The sequence below is a fragment of the Vidua chalybeata genome, chromosome 10 (assembly GCF_026979565.1).
Source record: "Vidua chalybeata isolate OUT-0048 chromosome 10, bVidCha1 merged haplotype, whole genome shotgun sequence".
Lineage (NCBI taxonomy): Eukaryota > Metazoa > Chordata > Aves > Passeriformes > Viduidae > Vidua > Vidua chalybeata.
Window position 1 is genome coordinate 5,778,007 of NC_071539.1, and position 18,993 is coordinate 5,796,999.

At 37.9% G+C, this 18,993-nt stretch overlaps 1 protein-coding gene across 1 annotated transcript in view; it reads left to right on the forward strand.

The window, feature by feature from the left end:
* The window catches only part of NAALADL2 (N-acetylated alpha-linked acidic dipeptidase like 2), a 417,358-nt gene that overhangs the window by 175,862 nt on the left and 222,503 nt on the right, over nt 1-18,993 (forward strand). The window contains exon 4 of the mRNA XM_053952318.1: nt 16,543-17,044. Within this exon, the coding sequence (XP_053808293.1) occupies nt 16,551-17,044 (494 nt within the window). The 5' untranslated portion in view covers nt 16,543-16,550. The remainder of the gene's footprint in view (nt 1-16,542; nt 17,045-18,993) is intronic.

Here is an 18,993-nt window from a genome sequence, read left to right on the forward strand (position 1 = left end):
GAAGCTGTGCTGGTTTTTTGTTTGCTGTGCATTCTAAGAGAGAAGATGATCCCAAGTTGGAACTGACTATATGCACAATTTGGAGAGACCTTATCTTACTTGTTTACAAAATTTAATGCTAAATAATATTTCATATGTTATTTTATAGTACCATAAAATCCAGAACCCAACTTCCATAATCCGTTTCCGTGCAGAATTTGCTGAGAAATGGAACTAATAAAAAAAATAATACAATGAAAGTTTGCATTATGAGCTGCCTAAATCATAAGCCTAGGTTTTTTACTTCCAATTAGGCAGCCAATTATGGCATTTGTAGTCAGAATGAAAATAACCCAAAAATTCAACTAGTGATTTTTATTATGTTTCTTTTATACATGTCTATATGCACATATATAAAAATTACTACTTACACTTTGTGACTCAGATATTGTGCCTCTTAAAGCCATTTGACCTTTCCATAAGGACAAAATATACTGTTCTATGACAAAATTAAAGTATTATGTATAAACTTGTATTATTTTGGAGTAATTTCACAACCATTAATTCTACCTTACACCCAACCCTCCTTTTTTCTTCCATATCTTAATGTCTCACTAGCAGACATCCTGTAATGGCAGCTGGGGCTGGAATGTGCTGAGTCTCAGTGACAATTTGCTGATTATTCCAATTCATTTGCATTAGTTTCCTTATACTTTTTTTTGCCTTAATTTATGCCCATAATGCACATGGTGATGCATCTCTGATGTAATTTCACATTCCTTAGCTCAGGATAACTCAGCACCACTGACTTAAAATGCCAGTGAAACCTCGTGTACCTCAGTGTTTATCTCGCCATCCTCAGCCTCTTTGTAGGCAGCAATTCTTTGTCTAAAACATGAAGATGCCATAAGAGCTTTCAGGAGAGCCTTTTTTCTCTTTCAGCCTTCATAGGTGTTAAGTAGACAACACAATATATTGGGCGGGGATTTTTTTGTTTGGTTTTTTTTTTCCTCCTGTTTTTGTTTTTTTTCCTTCAATGCTCTTCTCTCATTTTCATTTAATCGCTCAGTTCAACTCTGATGTCTTGTCTGTATCGCACTGCTCTATGTCCATGGGATTCTGTGCTCCTGCATGAAATGAAGAATTAATAAGACCAGCATTTCTTCATTGTTTTCACACTTCAGAAGTATCAGAGTTCTGAACAGAAGCAAGAGCAGATGTGTGTGTATCTTTCTGACCTCTTTATACCTGCAAAACTTAAGGTCCTTTTTTTTTTGGTGTTGCTGTTATTTTCTTGTCTACAAGGACAATTTATACTTTATCATGCTAATTTTTTTTTTTTGATCTTAAATGTTGTGTTAGGAGTAAAACATGGTACAGAACTTCGTCTTTGTTACTCTTTCCAGCTGCTGAATAGATGAGTGGAAGATCAGTGCCAATTCAACAAAAGCTATTGCACTGCAATTAAAAGATCAGACTGGACATTGTTACTCCCTCCCTCTTTCTGTTTTTTAGGGGGGTTTTTTTGGGAACATGTTCTAAGAGTTGTGTAATTAAATTATTACCTGCTGTATCACCATCTGCTTACGCGATTTTGAAGCATTTCTAACCTCTGTGTGTGTGTGTGTGTGTGTGTTCACTTCATGACTTCAAGGAAGTGCCAAAAAAGCAGTGAACGTACTCAGCAGATGGACTGAGGGACTCACACCCTCCAAGCAGTCAGTCTTGATTGTTCTGGGCATAATTAAGCATATTTTATCTAAATCTAATTATTTAGTTTCAAAACATGGCAAAGATGTTTTTATTTTCAATAGTCAAATATTCCTTATGAGATGAAGACTTGCTCCAGATTGTTGCTCTGGATAAACATTACTATTAGAATATTCCTAGGTAAGGTCATGAATGATTGTTTTTCATTTAGCTCAATACTTCTATCATTATCTTTTGAAAGATTTAACTCAGTCCTTGCAATCTACAGTATGCTGTAGATAAATCTTTAAAAAGAACTAGATCTGGATGCTCATAGGAGGCCTGCCAAAAAGGGGGATTTAGATCTCAATGCTTAAATACTTCAGGTATGTGTTTGTTTTCAACCCTTAATGGTATTTAATTCAAAGCAATTAGAATGGTCAGAGGGTTAACGTTGGAGCAAAAGCAAAAAAGCAAGGTATAATTTTAATTTAAAGAAATCTGCAGATGTGAAGTCTGCATGGAAGAAGGACAATAAGATCTAGCTCTAGTCAGGTAGTAGAAGAGCATTCTGCCCAGCATCAGTAGGTTATTGGTCATGGATATCTTTGGAGACATCCATTGGACCCAGGTGTGGTGGTGAGTGGGTTCCAGTTTGTTGGGGTGCTGCTCCAGAACCACCCAGCTCTACCAGGAAGCCCTGCTGTCTGGATGGGTTGTGCTGCTCTTGGCTTACACAATGCAGACCTTCTGGCCCACAAACTGGCTTTGAGCTCATCTCAGTCCAGAATTGGTCTTTGTCATTTATTAAAATAGTGGAAGTAAATAGTGAGACATCTTGATGATCACCAGTTTAAGAGTTTAAACAAACAACAAGGCAAACCAGAAAACAACCATCGTTATTAGCTCGTAATTTAGGGTGTGCTGTAGGGTGGAAAGCTGCTGCTGACTCAGTTCTGCTGGAGTCAGAGCACAGTTTGGGGGAACTGACCAAACTGATTTCCTTTAATATTGATGGGAGTTAAGCAGCCTCTGCAGCCCACAGGAGGAGTTCATTGTGTCAGGATGAAGGAAGTGATGATCCTCTCAAACACTTGCAGGCTGGGAATTCCATCGACTGTTGCATTCATTAATAATCTTAAGACTTTCACTTTGTGACTCAGGTCTGATGGGCTCATTAAATGAGAGTCCTTTCAGGTTTTATTCAGCTATGTGAAGCCTAAATTGTGATAGGGCTCTAAGATTTTGCTTACTACCATTTTATCTAAGTTTTCTAATTTCTTACTCATGTTGCAGTCATTTTGACCTTGGTAAACCAGATTCAAACTATCTTCAAAGGCATTTAAGTAACTTTTTTCAGTGCTATATTCAAAAACTCTTAAGTTAATACTCTCGGTACATTTAATTCCCTATATATTTATTTTTCTGGTTCTCATTAATTTAATTAGATTGCAGTCCTTCTTTGCTCTTTTCTGTGAGATTGCTCTGCTGGATAAATCCATTTTAACTTTGATGGCTTATGCTAGAGGTGCATCCTCATAGGTATCTACTCAAATAAAAGTACACAGAGTATTCTCCTTTTCCCATAAACAAAATTCTCAATACAGTCACTAAAATTACTAGTTTTTGATAATTTGCATCTCTAATGAGAAAGTCATCTCTTTACTTCAATGGTAGCTACTTCAATGATACATAAAAGTGCTTTAAACAGTGCTGATTTTGTTTTTGAAATCACCCAGCAGCTTAACAACCAGCTTGGATATAAATTCAGTTCTCCAATTGTTTGTAGTAGTCTGCTCTAGGTAGAAAAGTTTACGGGCATTTAGCCAACTGCCTTTTTATATGTTGCATCCTGTTTTGACATTAATCCATAAAAATAAACTCCATATGTAGCTCAGAAAATGGTCTTTGTGGGTCCCAAGTTACAATGGCAATAATTAAAATGATTGCTTTCATGTCCCAGATGGTGACTGTAGTAGATAACTGTATTCTCTCCAATTATTTTGGACTAAGTTTAGCAGAGGAAGGTAAAACTCCAGTATGGTTTTGAGACAGCACACAATATTTTATTGGTTTAACTTAAGGCTTAATTATTTCCAGGATCTAAAAGTAAGAGAAAAATGGAAATGTATTACAGGTCCAAAGGAGATTTACAAAGCATTTAGGTGTTACTTACATACAGATGTGGCCCAGTGGTCACTGTAGGGTTACTGTCTTCACATTCAATGTGGTGGGCTTGGGGCATGACCTTGTAGTGGTTATATTTGAGACTTTTTTACAAAAGACTGAAAATGGGTAATGGAACTTGCAACTTTTGGCCAATCTCAGACCAAACCCTTTGTGGGGCAGCTACAGCCTTTGCATCTGGGTGAAGCAGAGTCATGGCTTGATATTTTTAAAAAAGATTGAAAAATTTAGTAATTAACTAACATCCTGATAGCCAATGACATGTTATACAATTGTAATGTTTTTGCTTGTGTTATAACAACCCTGGTCGTTTCAGGCTATATTTTGGTAGTATAAATATTTTGTGATAGAGCAGTGCTTTGTGACTCCCTGAGTTTTACATTTTCATGCCATTTACCTAACATTTGATCTCAAAACAGCTTTACTTTTAAGTGCTATTGAAGATCATTTATTTTTAATAATGCCCCAGTTCATAAATAAATTACAAAAGCTATAAGACAGGCTTAATATAGTTCACTGTGTTTCTAAATACCCTTAATACATAAAGAAATTACAGGTATATCCTATATCTAAAATACAGGGAATTCTGTGAGTTTGCTGTTGGAAGAAAAAAAAAAAAAAAAAAAAGAAGAACATTCAAATTTTCAGTCTTGAATTTCTGTTAATGTATAAACTGTTTTCTAATGTTGATTCTTGATTCATTTTAATTATAAATTTAGTCATTCTAAATTTTTCATGAGCTTGGGTGACTTTCCACTAGAGACTGATTTGCCTCTTTCCTTGCTGTAAATCATGAAAAACACTGTACTATGAAGCTCAATGGAAGACATTTCCCTGTAAAAAAGTAGTAGAGATAAAGGAAGTGCTGCTGCTTTTTTGCTTTGCATGTCCTGATCCTCTTCCTCATGGGCATCTTCTGACTTCTCTTTTTTTTTTTTTTTCCCCTCAGCTTGGAATTAGGTCATGTATAAATAAAGCTGATTAAGTTGTTTTGTGAAGGAAATATTCCCTCTAAAACCCTAAATTTAATAAAAATGCACATTTTTAGTGAGGAAATGTTTATTTCTAAGAGAAATAATTACCATGTAAGGTAAAGCAGAGCATATTCAGTTTTGAATGACATTTCTGGGGAAACTGAAAAAATTCATTTTCATTTCTTGAAGTCAAAATACAGATCCTTGTGGAGTTGAGGATCTGTATCCCAATTTCTATATTTATTTATTTTTTAAAATTTGTATTTCAAAAGGGAAGAAATGCAGGAGAGACCAGGGCCATACTGAGAGTCACTATAGTGATCTAGACAATTTCCCAGGGGCCTGCAGAGAGACAGAAGCTGCATTTGAATGATGGTTGGTTATACATTTGTTTATTTTATGAAGTCTTCTCTTCTTCCTTCAAGGACACATCTAAGTATTGTAGGTAGAAACAAAGGCAGGCAATTGGACTGTAATTCATATTTTGATTAAAATTCTCTGTATAATGTTGAAAATACTCATGTAGTACTTTACAGAATTTAATAGTTTGTATTATTGAGAGTCACTAATAGCATGTTTGTTTCTTGGGACTCCTTTTCAGAATCCACCTTGGATAATATTTTCAAGATTATGTTCTTTGGAAATGAGCTTATTGATTCCCTTCAGTTGGAAGGTGATATTTTGAGAACACTGGTTTCTTACTGACTCCTGGCTATGCACAGACAGTGTGAGCTGGTGACTTAAGATTAAAATTAGACTGGGAATAAAATCAATAAAAACCTTTACAACTTTGAAATTTCCATGAAACTCTCAAATCAAATGTTTTTACAATGAAGTTGTCTGAAGCAGCGCAGGTTTCCATTTGTTTGTGTCACTGGAATGATGCAGCAGATGAAGCCCAAGCTAGGAAGCAATTTAGTGTATTAATGCCAGATGAAGGAAGGAAAGCCTGAATCCAGATGGTTTTCCTGCTTCAGGCAGAAGGATTCATAGAATAGGACCTCTTCAAAAGGAGAAGTCTGCCTGGTCAAGACCAGGTCCTGCTGTCCTGCTCAGCCTTGCTGTAAATCTAGCTGTACTCCTCATCAAAACCTGCAGAGCTCCTGCAGTGAGTCCTGGTGGGATTTCTTGTGTTTCCATCCCACTCCAACCCAGCTGCATTTACTGAAGGGTTTTTTTTTTAGAGATGTAGAATAGCAAGGGATTGTGCCAGAAGCATGTGTGACCAAAGCTGGGCAGACACAGACCTTATTTGTGTATTTATGCTGTGCTTTCTTACAAAAAGGTGCCCCTGAGAAGGAAGTTTTGTCCACGTGTTGGTGATGGGGAAATTTCATCAAAGGCTGCAACAAATATGACACATATAAATGAAAAGCTTAATTTATCAGTAATTCGGCAAACCTGCATCATTCCTGTGCTTCAAGGGTTACAAGTCAAGCAGTTTTTAGCAAGCTGCTAATCTGCTGTGCTTGCTCTATAGTTATAGTTGCTTGCTGTCCCAGGAGTTTCCAGCAAATGCTCATACAATCTGATTAACATGGTTCACATACAAAGGGCGCTGGCCTGGGGACTACCACGTCTCATTAATGGAAATGAATTTTTCATGCCATGGCTGCTATGTCTGTGTGTTAAGACTTTTCATTTCTTTTTCCAATTCTGTCTCTTTTCTGTATTGTATTTTTTTAAAAGCAAAAATGTCCATATGAATTTTAACAACTGGTTATATTACAGGTCTGAGAGTTTTTATTTTTGCATACTGATGCTATTTTTACTAAGAAACAGATGTATTGGCAGCAGAGGAAAGAAAAGGAGAGCAATGGCATACATTTGTGTTTATATTGAACCCTTTAGCTCTGATTGAATGCTTGATGAGTTCAGCTTAAGAATGAGGTGACATGATCTGTTCTTGGCAGCAGTCCTGCTTTGTGTGGGAGGTTGGAGCAGGTGACCCTGTGAGGTCTCTGCCAGCCAACATTTTCATGATTCTGTGAATTGTCAACTTTTCAGAGTAACTTTCCAGAATTAATTCCAGTATTGTAATTGACGTATCATCCCTGTAACATACTCTGCTATGACATGAATATGGACATGTTCTGGTCTATAGCTGAAAGTGGGGACAGAAGGTTTAGACTTCTCCTAGCACTGTTCCTTGGGGTATTTTGGATTAATGGTGCTTTTTAAAGAAAATTGGAGAGGAAGCAATTGTACATATTAAGCCAGTAAGCAAAGTATGCTCTGTGAGTGATCATCCACAGCTGCTTTCCTGTGGCATTTGTTGCTTAACATTTTTTGCTGTCAGCAGATTGTCATTTTCTGATTACCGTTACTTTGTTGAAACTTCCCAAACATCACTGGCTGTCCTGTCACAGGGTGTGTACCTGGACATGGGTATCCAGCATCTTCCAGGATCATCAGCCCACATTTAGCTGATGGTAGAGAGCTGAATTAGCAGAAACCATCAGCCCTTCTGCTGATGCACTGTTCCCACTTTAGAAGGGAATTGCTGCAGTACCTCTAAGCATCAGCTACATGGTTTATAGCCTTCTTTAGCTCAGTGCACTAAGCTATATGTTTCTTGAATATGTTCTCTTTGTTCTTGTCATAATGCACACTATGCTTCTCTTCAACTGCTAATGTCTCTAAATCAAAAGTTCTACAGCATAAACAATTTAAGCTGTAATAGCTATTCACAACCCTGGCCAAGTATAAAGAAGGTTTATGAGAAGTTTTTCCTCTACAGTCGCTGATCTGGTTTTTTTAGATTATAAGGTGTGTATCATGCTCTTCTCTAAGTGATCAAGTAATTATATGGCTGCTTTTTAAGAAATTATTCCTTGAGAAATGTGTATAGACTACCAGTATTAATAAGCTCAGTCTACTGGCAGTCTGTGATAAGTTGTCCGTAGATGGAAGTTTGACTGTCAGCCTGAGTGTGTCAAAAATGACCGGAACACGCTGAGAGTGAGAACTGAGGTAGTCTTTAGAATAATGGACTTATCTCCATACAGCACAGCAAGGCTGAGAGATTTTCCTCAATAATGATTGGGAGACCATCAAAGAGAGGCTGAAGATTAAACCATAGGCTAAGCAGCTGTGCCTCTTCTCCCAAGGATGTGGTCACAGTTGGGTAGGATTTGGCTGAAAACAGCATCAGACCTGGCTGCTTTTGTGGCTTAAGAGCAAGGGCTTAAGAGAAAGTGTGAAATTCTTCTGGAGAGCTGCTGAAAGCACGGACATTACTGATATGTGAAGCTCTACATGTAGATATAGCTCATCACAGATCTTAAACCTGTGGCAGAACTGCCAGAAGATAGGCGTGCAGAGGAAACGGCAGAAAGAAGGGATGCTTCCTTTAATTTTTATCCTCAGGAATCCACTGAGGATTCCTTTGTTGACCTGAACTAAGACATCCCGGATTTTCTTTGTAAGAGAAATCATAAACTCATTTCAGCGTGTAGACATTGGCAGACTCAGGATGCTGAATGTCACACCATATTGACTATGTGTGAAAAAACATGTTCTGATAAATTCACAGGAATTGTACACCATGCAAAATTACACCTCCAGGCAGACTCAAATGACCAAACTCTGACATTTCTCAAACTCGACAGCTTATTTCAGTGGAGATTTAGGAAAAAAAAGGTCAAAGGACACCAAACATATTACTGCTCTACTCTGCCTATAGCTATAGCAACACTAAATCTTCTAATATTATATCTTGGGGCCAATGAAGGGTTTCTCATTTAGGCCCTAGAAGCAGGAGTAAACAAGGCTTAGGAACAACAGCTGAGGGAGGTGGTGTTTGGAGAAAAGGAGGCTTAGGGCTGACCTTATCTTCTCTACAACTCCCTGAAAGGAGGTTTAGCCAGGTGGGGTCGGTCTCTTCTCTCAGGTAAGAAGTGGTGAGACAGGAAGAAATGGCTTTAAGCTGCACCAGAGAGGTTTAGACTGGATGCAAGGAAACATTTCTTCACTGAAAGCCCTGGCACAACTGCCCAGGGCAGTGGTGGGGTCACCACCCCTGGAGGTATTCAAAAGCTGTGGCGCTTGGGGACACGGTGTAGCGGTGGCCTTGGCAGGGTTAATGGCTGGGCTGGGTGACCTTAAAGGTCTTTTCCAATCTAAGCAAGGCTGTGCTTCTGCCATTGTATAGATCATAGGCAGCGTTGTCACAGCCTGATGGCTCCAGCAATGTCCCCTGGCCTCGCCAGGAGCAGTCTCGGGGCTGATAAGGCGTGACCAGCTCGATTGCCTCCTGACAGGAGTCTGGGCCCTCCGTGTGCCTCGCAGGTGTGCAGGGGACACAAGTGTGCTTTACAAACATGGGCTCATCTTGGGTTGCCACGGCAACACCACTCTGTGTACTTGAGCTTTAACATTGGAGAGTTCACCCAGAAAATAAATTTGGCGTGATTATGAAGTACACTTGCTGAATTCTTTGGATACAGATCGTTGCAAAGAGCAGAAAATTATGTTACTGCCTTACTGTTTTCTGCTATAAACCATGCACAGAATCATTAAAGCTGTCATCTATCAAAATATAGTAAAATTCCAATAAAGCTAAATTGTAAACGTTGCCATCTTCAGCTCCATAATATATTATTTTTAAGGGCTCCCTGCCATTGTTGAACTTGATAAAACTGAACAAAACCCCACTGAGCAAGAAATGAGAAAAAAAATCTAGAAAATGTAGAAGTAAGGATTTAATTTTTTTATACAAGTACTGACCTATTTTTCTGCAGCAAGTTAGAATAGCACAGGATGGTGACAGCAGGAACATTTTCGTGTGTGCCTATCAGTATTTTGAATATACCATTTAAAGTCTGGTTTTATCCAAAAAATTACTCATGACATGAGACATTAGGGCTTCATATTTCCTTTGTATCTCTGATTCCCATGTGAAATATTGCTAATAGGAAGATTTGTCTTCTGTAACCAGCTCAGTTTGAGAAATTGATCCTAAACTCCAAAAACTGGAGCACTTGGAACAGATTGTCCAGAAAGAGTGTGGCGTCTCCTTCACTGGAGATACCCCAGAACCATCTGGATGCAATCTTGTGCTGTGTCCTCTGGGATGACCCTGCTGGGGAAGCAAGGTTGGACCAGTTTTAGATAAAATTGTATCCCAAATGGTCCAGGGTCATCAGCTTGTTTGTGGGTTGTGGTTTTGTTTTTTTTTTGTTTGTTTTTGTTTTTTTTAAATTGTTTTTCTTTCCCTAAACAGAATGTGTTAATATTTTCACTGCAATGTTTTGCCAATGACTGTTTAAAATCAGGGATGGAGTTGATGCCTATGATGAGGCCACATTCCTGTTTTTCTTGTTTGCAGCTCATCCATAAAAGTAACTTTTTTATTTGATTCTGGCTTTCTTTTGTTTGGTTTTGTTCTTAGTTGGCTGGTTAGTTACGGTGTTGGTTTTTTGTGTTTTTTTTTTTTTTCTGGTTTGCGGTTTTTTGTTCTTTCCAAGATATGGGTTGAAACCACATAGTATTTTGCAATGTTGGTTTGCCTCTTTTGAAGTATAGCAGACTTCCACTAGCACATTTTATTACAATTACCTTGGAATTGTACAGTTTCCAAATTTTCAAAGTTAAAATGACTTCATTTTTAAAATAATAATTTAAATAGGACTGACTAATTAAAGATAAAAAAAGAGTTTGAAAAAATATCAAAGTGAAATAAATGTGCCCAATCTAAAGACTGGCAACGTAAAAATTTCTGAAGCAGAAATGAGTCATATAAAATTAACTTTCTTAAGAACTTCTATGGCCTGTTAGTACAGCTATTGCTGTCAGCATTTTCAAGTTAAACACCATTTACAAGGATTTTATTTCACATCAAATTCAACTATAAGCTTAAATGCAAATGCCCCAATAATAGTTTTTGTCCTGGTAAAGCTTTGTATCTTTTTTTCTTTCAGAGGCAATTATAATGTCTGGGGGAATGTAATTCAAAATATATTATTGATGAGACCTTGAAGCTGGAAAAACGTATCTGTGCAGGCAAACTGGGTATTAGGTTAGTGTACAGAGAGCCTGTATGAGGAAAAATGGGAAAAGGGAAGGACTGACATTTTGGAAGAAGAGTTTTGGGTGGGATGGGCAGGAGCTCGGGCAGAGTTTTGGGAAGGAAAATGGTGGGGAGGAGGTTTGGGCAGGAGGATTTAGGTGGTAGCACTGGGGGGCCTGGTGCAATTGAACAGAGATGTGGGACAGAATTTCTTCCCCTTACACCCAGTTTAAGAACAGTGTGTAAATACATGTACACAACACATCCCAACTAGCTCTGAAGTCCTGACTGTCCATCTGCTTCTTTGCTTTTAGAGACACTGAAATCCTATCCAGTGCCCTTCTCAAGGAGAACAGCAGGATCTGAGTGTTGATTCCAGTGGAAAAATGAGTGATTAATTCATGAACTAAGAAACTGGAGAGTGTGTGTGGGTTTGTTTGTCATCCTGATGTTTGCAAATGAGCAAAAAGAGTGAACAGTGAGAGAACTGAGCTGTTCCCACCCTAATGGGAGGGAGGAGCTGTCCTGGAAGCAAAGCAAAGGCAGCAGACAGCACATCCCACAAGAACTGCACGGGCTCCACCAGAGCCATTCATACTGATCTGATTATGCTGCAGTATTAATAAACCCCCTCGGCAGGCTCTGCATCTATCACAGATGCTGTTAGCTCCTATAAAGTCAGTAAATAGATCTAAGTTTTGTTTCAGGCAAATAGGTATTTGCAAACTAAATGTGTTTGAGAATGGGAAAGATCTGTTAGTAATACATGCCCAGCATATTAGAGACCAGCTAAGGCTGCCTTTTTGTTACCTGGTACTTGTCTACTGGGAAAGAAGGAGCTTCCTGCAGTCTTTCTGTGAGCCCCAGGAATTCAGAGACTCTGAGAAGGCAGCAAGCAAATATATCCATGTACCTATGCACATCTGGATGGCCCGGAATATTACAGCTCAGGTGCCTGATGCATTTGATTGTAGGCAAATTAACTCTTGTTCCAGCTGGGCATCATCCTGCACAAGTCTTATCAATCAGGGTGCTCCACAGCCCCTGTTCCTGCCATGTGGTTGTCCTTTGTGTTGATATCGATGCTATCCTGGTCCACATGGCTGTTTGTGTTATCATAAAATCAGTGAGAGATTTGAAGTGGTTAAATACTCTTTCATCTGTGCCAAAAAGGACTTACTGATGAAGAGACAACTTTAGATTCAACTTAGCTGTGTTTTACAGACCTTTCTCCAGTCTGATCTCTCTGTTGTTTTTGCTACAACACTGCTCAGTCTTTCAGGTTGCATTCATCTTCAGTGAGATGTGAACTACAGGTGAGTTTTGTCATTTGTTTTTATCTGGTGGCTCTATGGAGTGACAAGGTACTTAATTGTTCTGCTGTAACTGAACTGCTTGCCAAGCCCATATCCCAAAGGTGAGGGAAGGGAGAAATCATTACTGCACAGAATTAAGGCAGCGGTGATGGAAAGATCACATTATTATTTTTGAATTACAGGGCAGTGTAATGTTGCTGTTGACAAGGGCATCATAATCTCTTCTGCAAACAAGTTTTGTCAGGGATTTAGAACTCTGAAGAAATTTGTCTGGGCCTGAAACTTGGCATCATCTCTTTTGACAAAGTACTAATTTGTTGGCATACATACTTTTAAGCCTTGCAAGTGCAGTGGGTGTTGAGCTCCATGATAAGCACAGCTAGTGGCCCTTTAAACAGGTGATACAACATCTGTTTTGGGGGCTTCCCTAGGCACAAAAAGAGTACAAGGACTTAAAAGCACTCTGTATAGTAGATATTGAGAAGAAAATAAAAAGGAAAGACCCCTTCAAAATGAGATGAGCCAACAACCCTGGAATTTTGGATTTATGACTGTACAAAGAAGTCACAATGCCTTTAGGATAATTCCTGGGTGAATTTTGCCTTTTCAGTGCTGAGCACTAAGTGACCTGAGAAGGGCCCTCTGTGGGCAGCCCATTAACGCTTGCCACACTTCCTGCTGGGCATGAGCCTGCTAATTGTCTCGGCTATTTATGAGCTGCAGCACCAGTCACAAACTATTCACAGTAGTATGCTCATATTGAATTTTCCTTGTTGGTTTCATAAAATGTTCATGTAAATTCACCTTTCTGTTATGGAGGTATTGGGGGGTGGCAGGTCCTTTAATGAAGATCATAGTCTTATCGTTTTAAAAGCTTTTCTGATAAGGGGTTGAAGCAGGGAAAGTCGTCAAGAAAAGAAGTTTCTGGTGGTTCCATAACAAGATGTTCCTATCAGGCAGGATATAAATGTGTTATTTTTAAGGTCAAAGCATAGGCAGAGAGTTTTGAAATGGGCTCGTTAAGGCAAAAACAATCTGATAAAGCTGACTCTCCTAATTTCTTGTGTACAGTTAATTGAAAGGATATTCAGCTTTGGTTTGATTATAAACATTCTCCCCACAAATCAGTGGAAGCATAGAAATGTACATCAGCTTTATTGGTCATCAGCTTGGCTCTGTCCAGTATTCCAGAGTTTATGATCCCCTTTGCTGTCCCTGTAGAGTGGCTTTAAAGCTCACTTGGTGCATATTCAGACTTCTGGCATTTTGCAGTTGCTCTTTTATCTTCATAATAAAACATGTATTTAACAACAATTAAATGCTGAAACAGCTTGCTGGCAGATGGGGTGAATTTTCTATCTCCTGAAGTTTTCAAAAATGTCTTTCAAAAATATGTTCATTTTATGGTCTGTGTTATAGAGAAGACTGAACTAGAGTATTGTAGTGTTTTTTTTCTTGACTTCATTTTTTTCTGTATTTCAATAGTCTTTTTTTTTTCCACAATTCACTATTACTGTGAATATGTAGTGTTTTCTTTGTTTTTTGAGTTCCAAGCCAAAACTACATTTAATAAATAATGTTTAAGTTATACCTAATTCCTTAACCAGCTAAATACCAAATACTAAATAGACCAGGTGATACAGATTGCATGACACAAATGATCTGTGCCTTAAGAACCAGGACACCCTTTGTAAAATTACTTTTGGAATGGCTAAGTGCAGTGCAGGCCCTGATCTCGGATACTTCAAGGTAACTTGTGCTGTGTCCTTAGAGTGGAACAATAAGCTTAGAAATATTAGTGAAGTTAACAACTGCAGCTACTCTTGCATTCTTTGCACTCTTTAACTAAAGGACGTGTGTTGCTAATAAGATCCCATACTCCAAAGACTGGTCTCAAATATAAAACTGAATTGAATATTGATTTTTTTATTTTAGGTCATTTAGCTGCTTACATGTCTGTTGGTTTGTTTGTTTGTTTGTTTGTTTGTTTTCCCTGAAGTGAGGAAACTGGTTTTGGTGCTCTGAATGAAAATTGAATTGCTGAGATCCTAAGCTGTGGAATGGGGTTACTACTCATCTGCATAATAACCATTTCAAGAAATTTCATATGAATTTTTATTATGCATTTATATGTAAATTTATATAACCTTTATTTATACGCTCCATTGAGCAATAACACTTTTTTTCATATCATAAATATGGGGGAAATTTAGCTGCCACAGATAGGCAATGGTCAACATTTATAAGCTCAACAAGATTAATATTTGCCATGAAACTGCATCTGAAAAACTGCCTTAATTCTGGTTTATGGCTAGTACTGTAGTAATCTGCCAAGGCTTTACCTATTTGCCTAAAACAGTTTGTTAAATGTCTTTAGGAATTCTAGAGCCGAAATCACGTGTTAATGAAATGCAGTGATGATTTGCTTTGCTTTAAAGGACAAAACATCGGTCTCTAATTTCTAATAAAAAGCAATACAAAGTGGAGTTGGAAACGTGAGGTTGTTGGGCAGTTGATATTGCCTAGCAGTGATCTCTGTCACTGATGGTTTGCAAATTAATCCTTCCACTAACAGAAGAGGAGACAGAGTGAAAGGGCAGATAAATAGCTTGAAAATGAGTTATCTCAATTTTCCAAAGAATATTAATACATGGTTTGATGTCCAGTTGGTGCTTGGCAGGAAGCTCAGTGCAGCAGGCATCATTTCTGGGGCTGGCATTATTAACTATCTTCCTGAACAAACTGGTTGGAGAGGCATTGTACTCCCTTGGGAGATCTCCAGGTGATTCACAACCATGGGCTTTGTGGTGCTGAAATTCAGAGGATCCCTCACAAACCTGAGGGCTGGGCTAACAAACTCCACAGAGGGCAAGCACAGCAGCTTTGCACCTGTTTGACTTTGCAGCCATTTGTGGACTCTCCTGGAATTTAAAGACTAAATTTGCAGTCATTATTTAAATAAATAATGCAGGCTTTCACACTAATTTAAGAGGCTTTAGTTCAGCTCACTCTAAATTCTGGTGCTCCCAGTGCATCTGGAAGAGTTTGGGCTGCAGAGGGAGAATCAATTTGCAAAGGGATTGGAATGGTAACTTGGAACTTGGCTGTTCCCAGGCTGTCTGACAGTTATAAGTGAGGGATATTTATATGGCTGTAGAGGAAATATAGGCACTGTAAATTGGTATTGTATAGAGGCAGATAGCCTTTCAGGGGACAATAGGCTGTTTCATTATATTGGAGCTTGCAAGCGGTTTGCTCTCTTCAGAGAGCTTCAAAAAGCTGAATTCCACTTTGCCATTACAGTGGGTTCCTCTCTTATGTGGTAGTGTTATTTGGAGGTGAGTCTTGGAGAGTGAAAATGCCTTAAAACGTAAAAATGGAGTGGTAATGTAGTGCTGTAGGTGTCAGTCTAGTGTTCCTCGCTATGAGAGGTTTCATATCTTTATCTTAGTTTTATTCTAATTGAGAAGTGAGTCTGATGTTTGAAAAGCCCTAAATTACAGATGCTTATGTGTTGGAATGGCTATTGTCAGAGTGTGGGGGAAAAGGCACCCTGTTGTTGCAGTCTGTCAAAAATGATTTGTTGAAAATTGACTTTGAGTGTTTGTACTGGAGGTCAGAGTTCCCTGTAGAGGGCTTCTACTTCCACAGAAATATCTAGAAGTGCTACAGTTATGCCTTGCTATTAAGAGAATGATTTTGTTACAAATACTTACCTGGCAGTGCTTTTGATTCATTAGAATGGGAAAAATAAGTAGAGCAAAACAGCTGGGACAATTTCTAAGTAAATTCATCAGTCATTCTGGAACTATGCATTTAAAATACCTATAAATAATAGAATGCTCCATCTAAATGGAAGCCTTTTATTGATATGTAAGTACAGTGTCACCCTGAAGTTTCTTTTTTAATTTATCATTTCCTTGTGTTTAGAATCAGATCAGGCAATTCATATTATTTCCAGCTTTCCGACTTTATCTTAGCAGCATTATTTTGTATGGTGTGTGAAATGAAATTGCTGCACACCGTTGTTAAGCTTTAAAATTACTTTCAGGTAACAAATAATTGTTTTGGAAACTCTGAGCCTTCACTCAATTTTTTAATATTATCTCGAGGACTGACAAAATAATTGGATAATTTCAGTGGTTTGCCATTGGCACTTTTAAATTCCTTTTATTCATATTGTTACAATGTATTTCCCATGATGATGTTCGTGGGACTGCTGATCCTACAAAGGACAGGACAATGGAAATGGGGAGAGTGAAATACTGAGAACCCAGTTTTTGGGCTTTATTGTCTGTTTCGTTCCCTCAGGTTTAAAAGGAATAAACAAATTGTTTATGTGTGCATACAGAAACAAACATTTAGGTTTTAAATTTTGTTTTAATAGATAAAAAGATGGCCTATCACAAAGTGAATGCAGACCAGAGAGCACAGGGGCACTCTCCATACCTTGACAACGATGAGCTCCAAGCCACAGCGTTGGACCTGGAGTGGGACATGGAAAAAGAGCTGGAGGAGCCTGGCTTTGACCATTTCCGACTGGACAGCGCAGCCCAGCACCACCTGGGGAACTCACAGAGCCCTGACCTCGACCTGGAGCCCATCCAGCCTTCCTCTTCCCCACAAGGGAGATTCCAGAGGCTCCAGGAAGACCCTGACTACATCTCCCACTACACGAGACAGGCACCAAAGAGCAACCGCTGCAGCTTTTTTAGGATACTGAAAGTATTTTGCACTGCTTTGATTTTATTTATTTTTGGAATTGTAATAGGATATTATGCACGCAAGAAATGCCCTTCTCCCCCAACATCTCAAGAACCAAATAATCCTCAAATCTACCATGAAATTCTCAAAGAAATCAAAGCTGAAAATATTAAACAGATTTACAGGTACGTACCTTGGCAGATTTTTTGTCTAAATGCTCTCAGGTGCCACTGTTAAGTCTTCATCTGATTTTTTTTTAATGTGGAATCTTATTTACAAACCCTGACTTATTTTTTATGTTCAGTTTTATCATGACGCTTGGGAGATGTTCATAAGTGAATTTACAAAATTCATTTTTTTAATAATGCAAATTTGTGCTAATCATAATAGGTTTTGCTTTAATAATGTTCTATTGCTAAATTTATTGTTATCTTTAATGCAAATGAATTGAAAAACACAGATAATTCAAATTGAATTGAAATACAGACAATAGAACAGCTGTCCTAGATCCAGCTGACTGCCAAATAACACTATTGAAAAGTAAGGTTGATATGATGTTGTGTAATATTTGGTGTTTTAAGAAATCTCCATCTAATTTTTGTCACAAAAGTGAATTCTAACTGATTTTTTTTTTCTCTGTATGGTAAATTAAACCTTTATTCTCTATGGGTTTAGGATGGAAAAATTGACCTTTGCACTCTGAAAGATGGTGATTTGTTTATTTTTTATTCCCGTTTCAAGAATGTAAGTTTTCATAAAATACCTGGGTTTGACTGGGTTTGATTTTATTATTTCTTCAATGTGGAATCCTTTCACTTCTTTGACAGTCTATATAACATGCTTGTACTAGAGTATAATCACTTTTCTGTAGCAGTGAGTGTAGAAGAAAATAGGTTTTCCTGCCAGCTTTTGAAAGTTATGGGGAGGGTAGATGAGCTTATTTTTGGCTTCTGGAATGCAAAGTTCCTTTTGCATGTTAAAGGTAATGAATTGCAGATTTTTTGACCAGTATCAGTTCAGAAGCAGCAAACTCCCATACCTGAAGTTAGAAAAGATTGCTGTCATGGTCATCCAAAGAGATGTTACTGAGTAGATCAGAAATACATCAGAAGCAACCACATGGGTGTTCTAACAATATTTGTCTTTTGTTATATTTGCTAAGCCAAGCCTTAAATCCTGTAGTGGGTAATAACATGTTTTGAGCCAATACTGTTACTAAATTCAAGAGAAAAAGTAAATATGAAGGGTTTCATGTCCATTTTCATGTACTAAACTGATTCTACTTCATACAAATCTAATTATTTTCATAATGGGAAAGGGTGCAGATTATGAAAAATGTTGATTTTTAATGTAAAAAGATAACTTCTTTGTCTTTCAGAGAGTAAATGGAACTGAATTCTGTCATTAGCCTTCGTCACAACCAAAGTATTGCAGTAAGCAATTGCTAAGCCCTAAGATTGGGTATTACACAAATTACAGCAAATTGCTGATGTGTCTGTCAGACTCAGGATAATGCTTCAATACTTTGTACTTGGGGACTGGGAATCACTTGCCATTCTATTATTTCAAAGAGTGGTTTAAAACCATCCCTTTTCAAGTCCTTTATCACTTGTCAAATGATTTCACCTTGCTGTTAGGATACTAGTGAGAATCTGGATTTTAGGTAAAATGGATTATAGAAATACTTTGAGACTTAAAAAACTTCGGTAGTTGACATCCTGTAACATAATTCTTAATACTTGTTTGGGTTTTTTTTTCCAATTTAATAGCATGATTTCAATAAAAGCAGTCAAATATTAATTCAGCTACCTATCAATTCTATATATAAATATATAATCAATGCTTTTAGTATACTGCATTACCCACAAGGTTTTTCCTAACCCAGCATTTTGGTCTAAGACAGCTTTTATCCCATGTTGTGTTCAGTTGCTTTCTCTCAACATCTGTTTGGCAGAAGTCAAAGCGACTGCAATGAAACCTGGATGTGTGTAGGCCTATGAGTACAGAATATGCAACATATGCTGCTTGGGTAAAAGGGAAAAAAACCCAAAAAAACAACAAAAAACACCCAAACTTGACAAAATCAATATATGTTATGTGAAAACTTCCTTCAATGAAATACTTTGATTTACTA